Below are 14,941 nucleotides of genomic sequence, written 5' to 3'. Positions count from 1 at the left end.
TGTGGCACATATCCCATGCAAGTCATGGGCCTGATACTAGCATCTTTCGCATGTTCAAAATCATCTAAAAGTGACTTTGTTGAGCTTCACAATAGATTTTTGATACTTTCAGATTTGGACATAACATACTTGGATTTGGGTATTTTTAATATTGCATTCATTACTGAAGCATAAAATTGGCATGATGGGAACTAGACTAGTTAAAATGCTTGGGTGGGCATTCTAGACAGGTCTACTGTGATTGAATGTTAGTCCTGTTACCCAGTGAAAAGGAAACAAAAAGAACAGACTCAGTACAAGTTAATGAACTTTTTTATATCATACATAAGACCGCTTGAATATAATACAAAGGGCTTGTCCATTTTGTATCTTTTTGTAACATCATATACACAGCAAGTATTGACTAGATCTTACAATCTGTGGACACAGGTACTTTCCCCATGCCGTTTAATCTTAACAGTGCACGTCAGATGTCCTGTAACCAAACTATGTTGTCAATCACTCAAAACCAGACTGGGGGACAGAAAATAAAGGGTGGCAAGTAGGACAAAGCTTTTATTTGAATGAAACAGGGAGCAGAGCAGAAATTATACTGAACACTTGGGAGTAAACGTTGGATGTTTGTTGACTGGTTATATGGTGACGATCATGGCTTTCACACACATGTATCAGTAGCCTGACTTCAAATGGACCCACGGTTGAAGCTTATGCCAATTTTAATGTAACTTAAATTAGTTCCTGTAATACGTACATCATTTCTTATGTATTTGTTATATATTAAAACACAGCTGTCATTCAGGTTCGTAGACATACACCCACACACTATACCCTGTCTATAATATTTAAGGTATGCATATCTATTGTCCTGTTTAAATTTAAACCCTACAAGTTTTGCATTTGTACTGGCATTGTCAACTACTTTGGCCTGGAAGCACTGTTACCCATTGACTAATATCACAGAATAACTTCCACTGCATGGTCTCCACATTGACTTAAATGTACTCAAAATACCATTAGGAAAAAAGTAGTGAGTTCTAAACTTCCTTTATTAAAAAAATATAAATATATACATAAATTCTATTTCAACTATTAAAATGGGGTTGAAAAGTAAACACCTGAAGCCTGTGTTGTCATGGACACCTTTCCTCTAGCTGTTGCCGCCCCTTTCCATTTGCAACTGGTACAAAACGTTGGCCAGTTCTCTCGTATCCTCTGGCATCACACGAGGAGACTGGAGTATGACGCTCCAGCAGACAGGGCTCACTTCTCACTCCATCCATCCCTACTAGTTTCCTTTTGGATTTAACACCCATGGTGAGAGCTTCAGTCAAACACATGAATTTGAGCTAATTAGAGCAGTACCCCATCTCCAAAACCATCTAAACATGTGGATGTGTACAGTGCCTCTGCTAGCTAGGTCAAATAGGGTTGCTTCAAAATTGAGGGGGGAAAAGCGGTACCATTTTAGCCACTGCCGTGAAGACTGCCAAAAGTCATTTTAAGGCAGCTTTACCCAGATAGATAGGCATGTTTGAAACAGCCTCTAAATCCCAGGTCACAAATTGAAGGATTAATGCACTGTTATTAACATTTTTTTCCTCTCGACTCATGAATACAAGGACTTGCCTCGACTCATAGCCACCATACTGATACTCCGGAACCCGCAGAGTAGCAACCAGCGTTGGCATCTATTGTCCCTCAAGTCATTGATAACGGGAAAAAAAGTTATACCAATGAGAGATTTGTTTTTGTCTTTTTGTCTTTTTTTGAGAACCTTACAACCAATTCTGTCGAGGATACAGCTAACAGTAAATGTATTGAGTTCAACAACAGTTCCAGTTTTGCTAAAGCAATAGATACAGCCATTTTTACTGACATTTAAAAAAGGTATTGATACACCTTGTGTCAAAGTGCAGAACTGCTACATTATTTGTTACAGACATCTATGTGCTATAAAAAACAGCTTTGGTACAATAAATTATCAAAAGGGAAAATAAATCTTTGTCAAATTCACAGCATAATTGTGAGACAACAAAAAAAATCGGTCACATAAAATTCTGCATGTTTTCATTTTCAAGAACCGAAGACATTTGTGCAGAAGCTCTGTTGGAGGAACCACATGCTGAAGAAACAAAGCAAAGAAAAGCAAGTAAAAAGCAGGAAGGGACACAGTCGTAGCTAATTCCATCCATCTTGCAAAAACACTACTGTGAACTTGCAAGGCCCTGCAATCACTGGGCCTCGCAAGTCATACATTTTAGTTAAAGGCCTCTTAAATTAGCATTCTCAAAAACACCTTTTCTTCCTATTTTAATTTTTTTTAGATTTTTTTTGTTTTTATCCATACTTCAAAAATACAGGAAAGCTAGTTTCTCATTTAAACGATAATGTCCAGCTTCTTTCCCCCACCCTCATTTCAGAGTCCAAAAAATCATAAGGCCAAAGGGTTATCTCAAAAAACTGCTACTGCCCGGACATCTGTACTTTAGTTTTGAGCAGGACCGGCCCTGGCTGCTGCTCCTCAGTAGATCTCGTCAGTATGGCCCTGTTCCAGGGACCTGGTCAGGGCCCACCTTCACTGCTCTGGGGCCTCCCAGCTCTCTGCTGCCCAGCTGCACACGTGCTGACCTCGGCTAGAGAGCGCCGGCCCACAGTTCGCATCGGCACCCATCTCAAACAGAGAAAGAGTGACACGGACAAACCCAGCGAGAAGGAACCTCCCTGCATAATGCTTCATTCCTCTGCAACTCTACAGGTCTCACAACTCACAGGTGGAATTGCACAACAGAACAGAGAAATTCAAATGAGAACAAAAAGTACAAAAGAGAAAATAATTCTTGCCGAAGACAGGGGAAAAAAGGCAAATGTGTGGATAGGAGTTGCTGGAAGTGTTATGGTACTGTAGCAATTTCTTGACTAAATAGCCGTTGGCAAAAGAGGGCCACGTAATTTTCTAACCACATACTTCTAAGCTCTCAGCTGACAATAACAAGGAATAATGCAAACCATGCAGTCAAGTGAGAGGTGAATGTGAAATGTATGGGTGTTTCAGTACTGTTGTGAAGTATGCTATGCGAGACAGTTTGTAGTAAAAATCTGTAATTCCCTGTGAACACTGAAAATGGTAGATCCAAAAATCCCATTTGAAAACCAAAGTAAATAGAGAAACCCAAGGGTGGCATGGGGAAGAGTAGTTGGAGAGATGGTGGGCTCTGCACTGTGGTAGCGGGTCAGTGATAATCGCCCCTCTAATTTTAAGCAGCTTTTTGATCTCTATGCACTTTTTTGTTGAAAAAAACACCACCTAAAAAAATACAAATAGAAAAAAAAAAACATTCTCAGTTTAGTCATGAACTGGCAACAGAACTCTGCTGTACACAGACTCCCGCCATGGGCGACTCCTCCCTGTCTATGCCCTGTCTCATGCCCATGGGGTAGGTGGGGTGGCCCGCCATTCCAGTCTCTTGTCTGGGGTTGGAGAAGGCACCCAGTCCCATGGTCATGCTCCCATTCCTACCAAAGTCCAAGGCTGCGTTGGTGGGGAGCGGGCGCAACTGGTAGGCCTGGTTGCCCTGGGCCCCGGTGGAGGAGGAAGATGTGGAGGAGGAGGAGGCGGAGGAAGACAGGGAGGTCATGGACAGGTGGCCGTGCACCACCTCCATGGAGTTCTCCGTGGAGGCGCTGTTGGTGGGGGAGCGGTAGAGGCGGGGCCGGGGCCGTGCTGGCAGGCCCTGCTGTCCATGAGGGTGATGGTGTCCATGGTGATGGTGTCCGTGGTGATGGTGATGGTGGGTGGAGGAGATGTTGCCGGGGGCCAAAGGGTGGATGGCTTTGGGCGCCTGGGGAGGCACGTGGAAGGTGGTCTCCTGGACGGGATGGGTCTCCACCGTCACAGTCTGCACCCCTTCGCCACCAGCCCAGCCCACAGGGGGAGGGAACGGCTGCCTCGCCTAACGCACAACAGCAACACAGTCAGGTTGAGTAACTAACAACTGATAAGAGGTCATTTAACTCTGTCTGAATAAACACACATATGTTGAGAGAACCCAAGACTTCCCCTGTGGCTATGGGGCTCATCTAGCTCAAATGGGAGTTGATGTAAAGGTTGTCAACCTGGGTTATAGACTAAGTTGGCCAGGAGCAATAGTGTGTGTGTGTTTGTGTGACTTGCCTGTGGGCAGAGATTTTCGCAGTCCATGACCTGCACGGAGGCGCTGAAGTGACCTCCGCTGTGCCGGAGCTGATGCGTGGGGTCCGAGCGCGCCCGCCCACTGGTGCTTGTGCCAGATGACCCTCCTGCAGGAAAGAGACAAACAGAAGCAGGTTGACATTCAATTTTAATGTTGAACTTCTGAGACAGTTCCATTCTGCCTGATGGCACTGCACTACTGTACCTGAGCTGTTAGTTCATTGCTATCATTTCATCATGTCTGATCCAGGGTTTGAAATCCATTCCTGAGGGATTCCCAGTGTGCTGGGCTAGAACAAACAAAGTGAACACCCTGGGGTTCCCCCAGGATTGGACAGAGACACGGGTCTAACATCATGCTAAAGCTTCAAAGTGAACACCCACTTCTCCTAGCAGCGTCGCGGCTGCAGTGTTCTCCCTACCTGAGCTGGAGGAGGTGCTGGAGGTGGTTCCCGAGGACTGGGACTGCTCCAGCGCTGGGCTGGTGGACACACTGCTGCTCGTATTGGTCCCCTCATCCGCCGTCTTCTTGAAGAAGCTGTGCTGCAAAGCGTAGTAGGGCTGGATGCGGCTCTTGGGGTCGTAGTCCAGCATCCGCAGGATTAGGTCCTTGAACTTCAAGTAGTCGGCTACAGCGTGGCCAGACTCGCCTGCCCGCCGCCCCCCAGGACCCCCCGCCTCCACACCCAGGATGCTGTGCAGCTTCCGCGTACCCGGCGGCTTATACTGCGCACACACACACACAAAGACCAGAAACTTTACGAGGATGCATACTATTGCAAAGGAGAGTTATGACATCACAACACAACATAATTGACAGAGTGATTTGTTGAACTCACCCTTTTGCCATCTTTGGTCTTCTTTGCACCCCACGTACTGTCAGACATTTTCTCGAAGAACTTCCTGGCCTTGGGGGCCTGGTCCAATATGTAATTGGGAGGGACGCCCAGCACTTCCACTATTTTGTTCATTTGATCAATCTGAAAAATCAGGAAGACATAATTGAGAACGACATCTTAACCTCTCGGGCACTGTAACTGAGTTTTAAATTGCCTGTTCCTCAGAGTTTAAAAACCTTGATCTTTTTTAAATATACAAATATTGATAAAACATAGAAATAACATAACATTTATCAAAAATAAAACAACTCAAATAGGTGAAAAGTTGAGTCATGTCTACTACTAAAAAATTCAAAAGCACCACAGCTCCCTCTGTTGGTCATTATAAGGTTCTCACTGCCTATGCCTGCCATCTTCATGAAGGCAAAAACTGAAAATCTCTCATGAGCACAATAATGTCGCAGGACAGCATAATCTGACGAGTTATATCATCCCAAATAATGACTGCATCATTTCATTCCATAAGTCCTACCTCGTTGGCCCCACTAAAGAGGGGCTCTCCGGTGTGCATCTCCACCAGGATGCAGCCCAGGGACCACATGTCAATGGCCAGGTCGTAAGGCATGCCCAGCAACACCTCTGGGGATCGGTAGAACCGACTCTGGATGTACTGGTAGATCTGAGTGGAAAGAAAGGGGTCACGGCTGTTAGGGCATTGCATTTATGTTCTCCTTTTGTAGGAGGTCAACTATAAAGACAGACAGACGGCAGGTTTTCAGCAGAAATAAAGTTTGTTAGCTACAGTGGTTGTTCCCTCAAGGTTAGAAGAGGATAACGGGTAGCTACAATTTGGTACTTATGTCATCATATGTGTAGGGTAGGCCATGTAATGTGCAACCTTTTCCACACAAATATGAATTAAAAACATTTGTTAATTTTCTTTCCACATCATACTCTACCAATCCATCTATCCAATAATAAATTAATCCATTAAATACAGAATCCATAGTGGGTCACAACTAGTGATGCACCGATATTACATTTTTGGCAGATACCGATATCCGATATTTTCCTTGCCAAAAAAAAACAGATTACCGATATAATTTTTTTTTGCGGCCTTATAAGCATTCTAGTACAGTTAAATAGTTATCACACACACATGGACGCTGCGGTCTAAGGCACTGCATCTTAGTGCAAGAGGCGTCACTACAGGCCCTGGTTCGAATCCAGGCTGTATCACATCCGGCCGTGATTGGGAGTCCCATTAGGCGGCGCACAATTTGCCCAGCGTCGTCCGGGTTTGGCCGGGGTAGGCCGTCATTGTAAATAAGAATTTGTTCTTAGCTGACTTGCCTAGTTAAATAAAGGTTACACACACACACACACGTGTCAAATAAGCTTGATGACCAATCAGGACATGAATATGACTGCACATCACATAATAATTTAACGCGTCCATTAATTTTTTACGTAGTTATTACACACTGATTACACTAATCACTCGTATTTCATATGTCACAACGATTCATCGATACGTATGCTATGATGCTGGTAAAGTTGTCTCGCGCACCTACAGTGCTGGTCATTAACAAAAGCCAGCTAGCTCATGGATGCAAACAATGTTCTTCCCCAAAAACATAGCAAAACGACAACCTGTTTCAGAAGCTATAGTTACCTAGCTATATAGTTAGCTAGCTGTCATCATCTAAAATAACCCTAATTTATAAGATAGTTCTTATTTGATTAATGGTGGTCAGACCCATCTATGTGAAGCTAGCCACAATAAGGATTAGCCACAATAGTGGACTTTGCGGTTAGCCTTTTATTAAAATAAAAGTATGTCATTGACAGTAATGCAAATTAATACAAATAGTAGAATTATTCCATAATTGAATAGATCATGCTAAACGAGGTTGGAATGTTGTTATAAAAATAAAAAAATCAACAAAAGACAATAATTTGTTAATTTGACAAAGATCTGTTGAAATCACACTGGATGTATTATACTTTAGAATTGCATTGGGCGCCTACTTATTTCACTGTACAGCCTTACCTATGGATTGTGGATCAATTACATGGGGTATCAGTCTACTCAGTGACACCGAGAGAACATTAGCATCATAGCTCTTATTGCGGGACTCTGAAACAACTGTGAATTGAGTCACTTTTATTGTCAACCTATGTGAATTAAACACTATTCCCGAGGAAAAACAATACTGAGTGGATGTTTTGGAGTCTGATAACTCTGAGGAGGACGTTGGGAAAAAACATCTTGGGTATTGAGTAGACTGATACCCCATTTCATTGGTCCCCAATCCATAAGTAAAGCTGTACAGTGCAATATGAATGTCAATACACACAATAGGCTGACTGGGGAGATGATTTCAGTCACAGTCCCGCGATAAGATTTGCTAACATTTGCGTAAACTCTTCACAGTTGTGTTCTGTGGGTGTCACAGAGTAGACTGATACCCCATTTTATTGCTTCACATTCCAACCTTGTTTAACATGATCTAGTCTAAATATGGCATGATTCCACCAATTGTAACCTTCTGCATTAGTTTCAAAGAGTTATTTTTATTTTGAAGGCAAACCACAAATTCCACTATTGTGCCTAATCCTTATTGTGGCTAGCTTCACAACACATAACACGGTCCGGTCGAGACTCACTAGCCAGATGAAGCTAGCTGGCTGCTTATAACGTTAGCTTTGGGCAGAAGCCCCAGAAGTTGCGGTCGAACAAATAATGCTTTATTACCAACGCGGTATTGTAAACACCTCGTTCGTGGCCGGTGTTTGCTCGTTTACAGACTTTTTTGTACAGCTTTGACAGGGCTACTGATAGTAGTGGTGGCACTTGGCTTGCACCTGCAAATTCAGAACACACAACATTCTATAATAGAACTGTTATTTGACACGTCAAATTAAAAGCTTATTTGACTCGTCAAATAGTGTTATTTGACTCGTCAAGTGTATATTTTTTCACACACAAAGACCCAAACGGCGTTCCATAGTATGCCTACTCCGGTAGGGCAACATGTGTACCGGTGCTCGACCAGTCGGCGAAAGCCAACATCACCCATGACAGAGAACGGTTGATTGTCATGGGCAATGAACTCCATTATCTTGCCGTTAATGGATTTCTCCTTTGAGTTGTCTCGCTGAAATGTTCTTACTCTTTCAAATGACTTGTTGACTGCTCGATCCATACAGCATACATTGTGGGCTAGGTTAGGAATGCTGTGTTGCACGTGTAGCGCAAAATTTTACGTGGCGTCATTACGTCATGTACCTACGTTATACAGGTATGCACGTCAGCTTTGACATCGTTTTTGCACATCAGGGTGAAACTAGACATCGGGCCAATACCCGATGTTGGCATTTTTAGCTAATATCGGACGATTCCGATATGTTCACCGATATATCGTACATCCCTAGTCACAACAGTTCGATCCAATACTTTTTCTATGGCCTGTCAGATCTAAAATTCACCACATGAACCAAGAAAAAACAACATCCTCATTTACCCACCCTCTGTCCCAGCTGACAGGAGCTGCCAAAGTCCACGATCTTGATGGCGCTCCTCTTGGGGTTACACAATAGGATGTTCTCGGGCTTCAGGTCACAGTGGATGATGCTGAGCTCGGGGGTGGCCAGGAACAATAGAGCCGTGCACATCTGCTGGGCAAACTTGCGTGTGAGGTTGAGCGAGACGCCGCGGAAGTTGGTGTTCCGCAGCAGGTCGTACAGGTTGTAGGAGAGCATCTCAAACACCAAGCACAGGTGGCTCCGAAACATGAAGTGGCGCTTAAGGTGAACTGGAGGGAGAGTGGGAGAGAGAGAGAGGAGATATGAAAAAGGGGAGAAAAAGAGAGAAAGTAAGAGAGAAGAAAAAAATACTAATGCGCATGTGTTGGTGTGGTGGATTTGCACGAAATACTAGTGATGTTAAACATACACAAAGCAATTGGATACTCTTGTCATTGACTAGCTAATGTGAATGGGCCTGTTTACCGGACACAGATTATGCCTCATCCTGGAGTAAAACACACTTTCAAATGGGGTTTCACCCCCGAAAAATGCCCCAATGTGTCTATCAAGTAGATGGCGCACTGACATCAAGATGCCTTGGGGTCTTTCTGGTATTTCTATGGTAAATAGTCCATCACAAAGTTGAACAGAGGTCAAGTGTAAGTACAGTGCATTCGTAAATTATTCAGACCCCTTGAGTTTTTCCACGTTTTGTTATGTTATTCTTATTCTAAAATAGATTTAAGGATTTCTTCCCCACATCAATCTACACACAAACTCCATAATGAAAAAGCAAAAACATGTTTTTTTTTTGTTGCAAATTTATTACAAATAAAAAACAAATACCTAATTTACCTAACTATTCAGACCCTTTGCTATGAGACTCGAAATTGATCTCAGGTGCATCCTGTTTCCATTGATAATCTTCGAGATGTTTCTACAACTTGGAGTCCACCTGTGGTAAATTCAATTGATTGGACATGATTTGGAAAAGTACACACCTGTCTATATAAGGTTCCACAGTTGACAGTGCATGTCAGAGCAAAAAGCAAGCCACGAGGTCTAGGGAATTGTCCACAGAGCTCCGAGACAGGATTGTGTCGAGGCACAGATTGTGTCGAGGCACAGATCTGGGGAAGGATACCAAAACATTTCTGTAGCATTGAAGGTCCCCAAGAACACAGTGGACTCTATCATTCACAAATGGAAGAAGTTTGGAACCACCAAGACTCTTCCTAGAGCTGGCCATCCGGCCAAACTGAGAAATCGGGGGAGAAGGGCCTCGGCAGGGAGGTGACCAAGAACCGGATGGTCATGCTGACAGAGCTCCAGAGTTCCTCTGTGGAGATGGGAAAAAATTCCAGAAGGACAACCATCTCTGCAGCACTCCACCAAATCAGGCCTTTATGGTAGAGGGGCCAGACGGAAGCCACACCTCCGTAATACGCACATGGCAGCTCGCTTGGAGTTTGCCAAAAGGCACCTAAAAGACTATCAGACCATGAGAAACAAGATACTCTGGTCTGATGAAACCAAAATTGAACTCTTTGGCCTGAATGCCAAGCGTCACGTCTGGAGGAAACCTGGCACCATCCCTACGGTGAAGCATGGTGGTGGCAACATCATGCTGTCGGAATGTTTTTCAGCGCCAAGGACTGGGAGACTAGTCATGCTCGAGGGAAAGATGAATGGAGCAAAGTACAGAGAGATCCTTGACGAAAACCTGCTCCAGAGCGCTCAGGACCTAAGACTGGGGCAAAGATTCACCTTCCAACAGGACAACGACCCTAAGCACACAGCAAAAACATCGCAGGAGTGGCTTTGGGACAAGTCTCTGAATGTCCTTGAGTGTCCCAGCCAGAGCCCGGACTTGAACCCGATCTAACATCTCTAGAGAGACCTGAAAATAGCTGTGCAGCAACGCTCCCCATCCAACCTGACAGAGCTTGAAAGGATCTGCAGAGAAGAATGTGAGAAACTCCCCAAATACAGGTGTGCCAAGCTTGTAGCGTCATACCCAAGAAGACTCAAGGTTGTAATCGCTGCCAAAGGTGTTTCAACAAAGTAAGTAAATGTGATATTGCTTTGCCTTTATTGATATTGTGTGTAGATTGATGAGGGGGAAAACACTTTTATCCATTTTAGAATAAGGCTGTAACGTAACAAAATGCGGAAAAAGTCAAGGGGTCTGAATACTTTGGTAGCATCAGTGCTAGCAATGATTTATTTATTTTTTAGAGCCCTGACCACCTAATGGATATGATCTCTTAGCTGGAGGTAAATAATGCATGAACGAGTAGAAGAGAAGAAAGGTGTATAGAAAGAAGGGGAATCCGGCCTCACCTATGTAGTACTTCATCTCCGTGTCATGTTTGTTCATGAGCTCGAGGAGCCGCACTTCAATCTGGGCTTGATTAGAAAGCCTTCTTGTTCTTGATGATCTTAATTGCCACCCACTCCTGCTCAACACGGTCATATGCTTTTACAACCTGGAGAGAGAGGGAAGCAAAACACAAATCATCGTAAACACAATGAGGCGGCGGGAAATGCGTGCACTGACAAGGGGGTGGGTTCTGGTTTATCAAAGCCTCTTCAGTCTCACACACACCACACACACACACACACACACACACAACACACAACACACACACACACACACACACACACACACACACAACACACACACACACACCACACACACACACACACCACACACACAACACACACACACACACACACACACACACACACACACACTTCTGCTGACTCAGCAGATAGGATCAACACGTGTGGAGGTATGGTTAAACCACTTATGTATCGTTTTTTAAATCAAACATACGATTAAGCATTTCACTGTTAGTCTACACCAGTTGTTTACGAAGCATGTGACAAATAAAATGTAATGTCAATCTTATAGACCATGTCTAGCCCATTTAAAGACTGGTGTGTGGTGGGTGAACCAATACCAGGTGAGCTTCTGCAAAATGGAAACTGCTCCACTGTGGTTGACATACATTTCATCATGAGACTCACCTGTCCAAACGAGCCTTGCCTATCAAGGAGTCGATCTCGTAGCGGTCCATCCATTTCTCCCCATTCTTGACGATGTAGTCTAGTTGTCGTCATCGTAGCCGTCGTGAAGACCTTCCTCTCCTTTTTGTGACTGGAGTCGTCGCCCTGGCCCTGTTGGTGTCTCCGCTCTTTTTTGCATAGTATACCTGCCGACAAAAAGTGTTCCTACTAGATTACCACTCAGGTAGGTTTGCACACTAGGCCGGGGAGGTGGTTGCTAAAAAGAGAGGCCCTAACCAACACTGTGCAGTAAAGTTGGAGATTGCATTGATCTTGTAACTATTTCATTCAAATATTTAAGTGGCTCAGTGCAGGCCTGATTCTACCTTCATCAGCTGCCAGTTGTGTTGTCCAAGAAAATGTTATGAAATCACAACAATTCTGAGTAGTGATCCAACCTTTTGTGTTTGTGTGTGTGTTGTGTGTGTGTGGTGTTGTGTGTGTGTGTTGTGTGGTGTGGTGTGTGTGTGTGTGTGTGTGTGTGTGTGTGTGTGTGTGTGTGTGTGTGCGTGCCCCCCGGCCTTGAGCGACCAGAGTTCCAGGTACAGTGTAGTGTGTGGCGGAGATTGTGGTGGAACTTACCTCATTGATGCATTTGTAGGTTTTGATCAGGTCAATAGAGAGCTTCCTCAGGGGAGCCGAGGACGGGTCGCGAAAGCACTGGGGCATGCGCCTCTGTAACATGACAACATCAGGGGTCACCTTAAAACACAGACGCACCAAACACAGAGAACATCACCTTTTCAGAAACACACAGACACACTCACCTTGTCTATCTCATCAAAACGATTCATTAGATCACCCGTCTTCAGCTACCATCAAGTGCATCTGTTTTTATGTGGCAAATGTTGCTATTCATGATGTCATTTGTTCACCATACTGAAGTGGGAGGATTGACACACACATGGGGGCAATATACAGTAGGATTAAACTATCACGTAGGGAACTCAGTGGAGTGGACCTACATTTGAGCTTTGATGAGGGCCTGATATCAGAGACCCACACACGTGGGCAGCAGCCACTGTACACCGAGGTCATGGGCGTGTTTGACAGGCCCCCCACAGCATATTTTGGTAACTGTCGCCAGTAATAAAATCAAGTGGAAAATCACACTGTTTATTATTAGTCCACTGTCCTGGACACGCAGGCCGTGATGTTCCCTGTACAGTAAGAATAACCCCTCACGCAGGGTTGGAATACATTTTGAGAAGTGCCCTTTGCTAGGAACAGAAAGGCCAACCGCAAGCGGTGTTGTGTAAGGCAGGCACAGGCCACAGGGCTTGGGGTTAGCACCACTTTGTGTGCGAGGGGATGTTTTTGGTTTGTGTGTGTGTATTTATGTAAATGTGTGTGAGTATGCGTGCATGCTTGTGTGTGTGTGTGTGTGTGTGTGTGTGTGTGTGTGTGTGTGTGTCAGTATGATTGTGTGCATCAGTGTGCGTGTAATTGTACATGTGAATGACCGTGTGTTTTGTGTCTACCTGGCTGGCGATAGACTGCTGCGCCTGCTCGCTGTAGGGCAGAGCCGGCACAGACGGGTCAGTTGTCTGCTGGTGCCGCTCACTGTACTGCTGGTGCGAATGGGGCATGGGAGCAGCCATCTGAAGCCCAGCAGCGTGGAACGAAAACGAGGGGGCAAGCCGGACAGATGAAGGTTTGCATGCTGAAGTCTCTCCTCCTGAAAGAGAGGGACACCTTCTGATCGATACACATTCAATAGGTCCTCACAAAGCCCCATTCTCAGTAATCTCATTGTGAACGCTTGCAACGGTGTTCCTTTAAATAAATAATACAACTTAAGAAATTATGTAATTGTGTTTGGAATAATCAGTGTTTGTATACTAGAGCAAGTATTTTTCCATAATTCTTTTACCAGTGATTATTCCATAGGCTACCATCAACAGACTTCCCATTTCTCAGAAAGTTGTAGCCATTTCGGAAAACAGCATCCTACACGACCCAAAATGTATACATGAAAGCAAGCATCACCATAAATCTATCAACAAGAAAAAAAACTACAAAAAGGACCATGGCAGGGAGATGATGTAATACCTGCACACTACTTCATCACATCCCTGCATGATGGCCAGAAAAAAAAGGGGAAAAAGCATCCCTTGTTCACCCGATATTAAGTGAATAATTGATTGGGGAAACTATTACAAAAGCCCCAAAGCTGATTAAAGAAATTCTGAAGCAAAGTGCTCCAGGGCAAAAAAGTACAAAGTCCCAAATAGCTAGCTGACCATTGCCATTGCATTTAAAATGTCACTGAACTGTGAATTAATAATGGCACAGTTTTAGTTTTCTACAGCATCTTGAGTCTCATCTGGACTTATGGCATATGAGACCTTTGAAGGAAACTATATATTCCAGGAAATATTCTAAATATTCTAAAGATAGCTTTTGAAATTAAATCCTAACATACCCAGACACCACACAAACTTAAAATCACAGTAAATGGGCACGAGTTGAATTGTAAAGATAAACTGAGGCATTCTCTGTCCTGTTGCACGGAGAGTTGCTCCTTGGCCAGTGACATGCAGGATGAAATCAGATCACAAAAAAGCAGCAGCACATGATGATGACGACAGAGTCTAATGTGTCCTACAGCACTGCGCGACTCTCTGGAGTCTTTGCTCCATCGCTCTCAGATCAGGTTCCATCCCAAACAGGAGGGACCCAGAGGACACAGCCCACACAGCCATGCTTTTGTCACAAGGTTGCTCTCACTAACACTCCAGATGGTCTCTCAAATAGCTGGAGAGATTTGCCAGCAAAAAGTCAATGGAATGATTAGCAGTCAGTTACATGGAGAAATTAAACATAGCTAGGGCTCATGTGGAAAGGTTTGTGCATTAAGCTTTTTTAGTCAGGGTTACCAGAGGAGGAGGGGGTAACCTTTGATCATGCTTGGTTAAATCAAAGAAGAGGGATGAGGGGAGGGGGGCTGTGGAGGCTCTCAGTGAGTGGACCCTCTCAGTCCGAGTCGTCTGCTGGCTAGTGACTCAGCATCAAGATGGGAGCATCAGCCGAACTCAGACCTGCCTGCCTTTTACCTACTCTTCCCCTCCACCACCTCATCACACTGAGGGCTGGGAAACCGCTGCGTCACCACACACACAACTCATTCCCAAAAGCTGCTCTGGCAGCGTAGCAGAGAGAGAGAGAGAGAGCGAGAGAGAGAGAGAGAGAGAGCGAGAGCGAGAGCGAGAGCGAGAGAGAGAGAGAGAAAAGAGGCAAAAAGCGAGCACAACGAGCTGCTGTCATAAACAGCAATTGGACATCACCTTTCCTCTTAAATCCCTGGGTA

The 14,941-nt window shown here is 44.5% G+C and overlaps 1 protein-coding gene across 1 annotated transcript in view; it reads right to left on the bottom strand.

The window, feature by feature from the left end:
• Nucleotides 1-294: 294 nt before the first annotated feature.
• Nucleotides 295-14,941, bottom strand: part of dyrk1aa (dual-specificity tyrosine-(Y)-phosphorylation regulated kinase 1A, a) — a 52,327-nt gene continuing 37,680 nt past the window's right edge. Inside the window, 14 exon segments of the mRNA XM_070449372.1 lie at nucleotides 295-3,950; nucleotides 4,172-4,296; nucleotides 4,612-4,915; nucleotides 5,029-5,169; nucleotides 5,561-5,707; nucleotides 8,560-8,846; nucleotides 10,903-10,976; nucleotides 10,978-11,048; nucleotides 11,593-11,609; nucleotides 11,612-11,674; nucleotides 11,677-11,697; nucleotides 11,700-11,777; nucleotides 12,210-12,333; nucleotides 13,113-13,309. Of these exon segments, the coding sequence (XP_070305473.1) occupies nucleotides 3,348-3,950; nucleotides 4,172-4,296; nucleotides 4,612-4,915; nucleotides 5,029-5,169; nucleotides 5,561-5,707; nucleotides 8,560-8,846; nucleotides 10,903-10,976; nucleotides 10,978-11,048; nucleotides 11,593-11,609; nucleotides 11,612-11,674; nucleotides 11,677-11,697; nucleotides 11,700-11,777; nucleotides 12,210-12,333; nucleotides 13,113-13,309 (2,252 nt within the window). The 3' untranslated portion in view covers nucleotides 295-3,347.

This window comes from Salvelinus sp. IW2-2015, linkage group LG20 (assembly GCF_002910315.2).
Source record: "Salvelinus sp. IW2-2015 linkage group LG20, ASM291031v2, whole genome shotgun sequence".
NCBI lineage: Eukaryota > Metazoa > Chordata > Actinopteri > Salmoniformes > Salmonidae > Salvelinus > Salvelinus sp. IW2-2015.
This window is presented reverse-complemented; position numbering and strand designations above follow the sequence as displayed.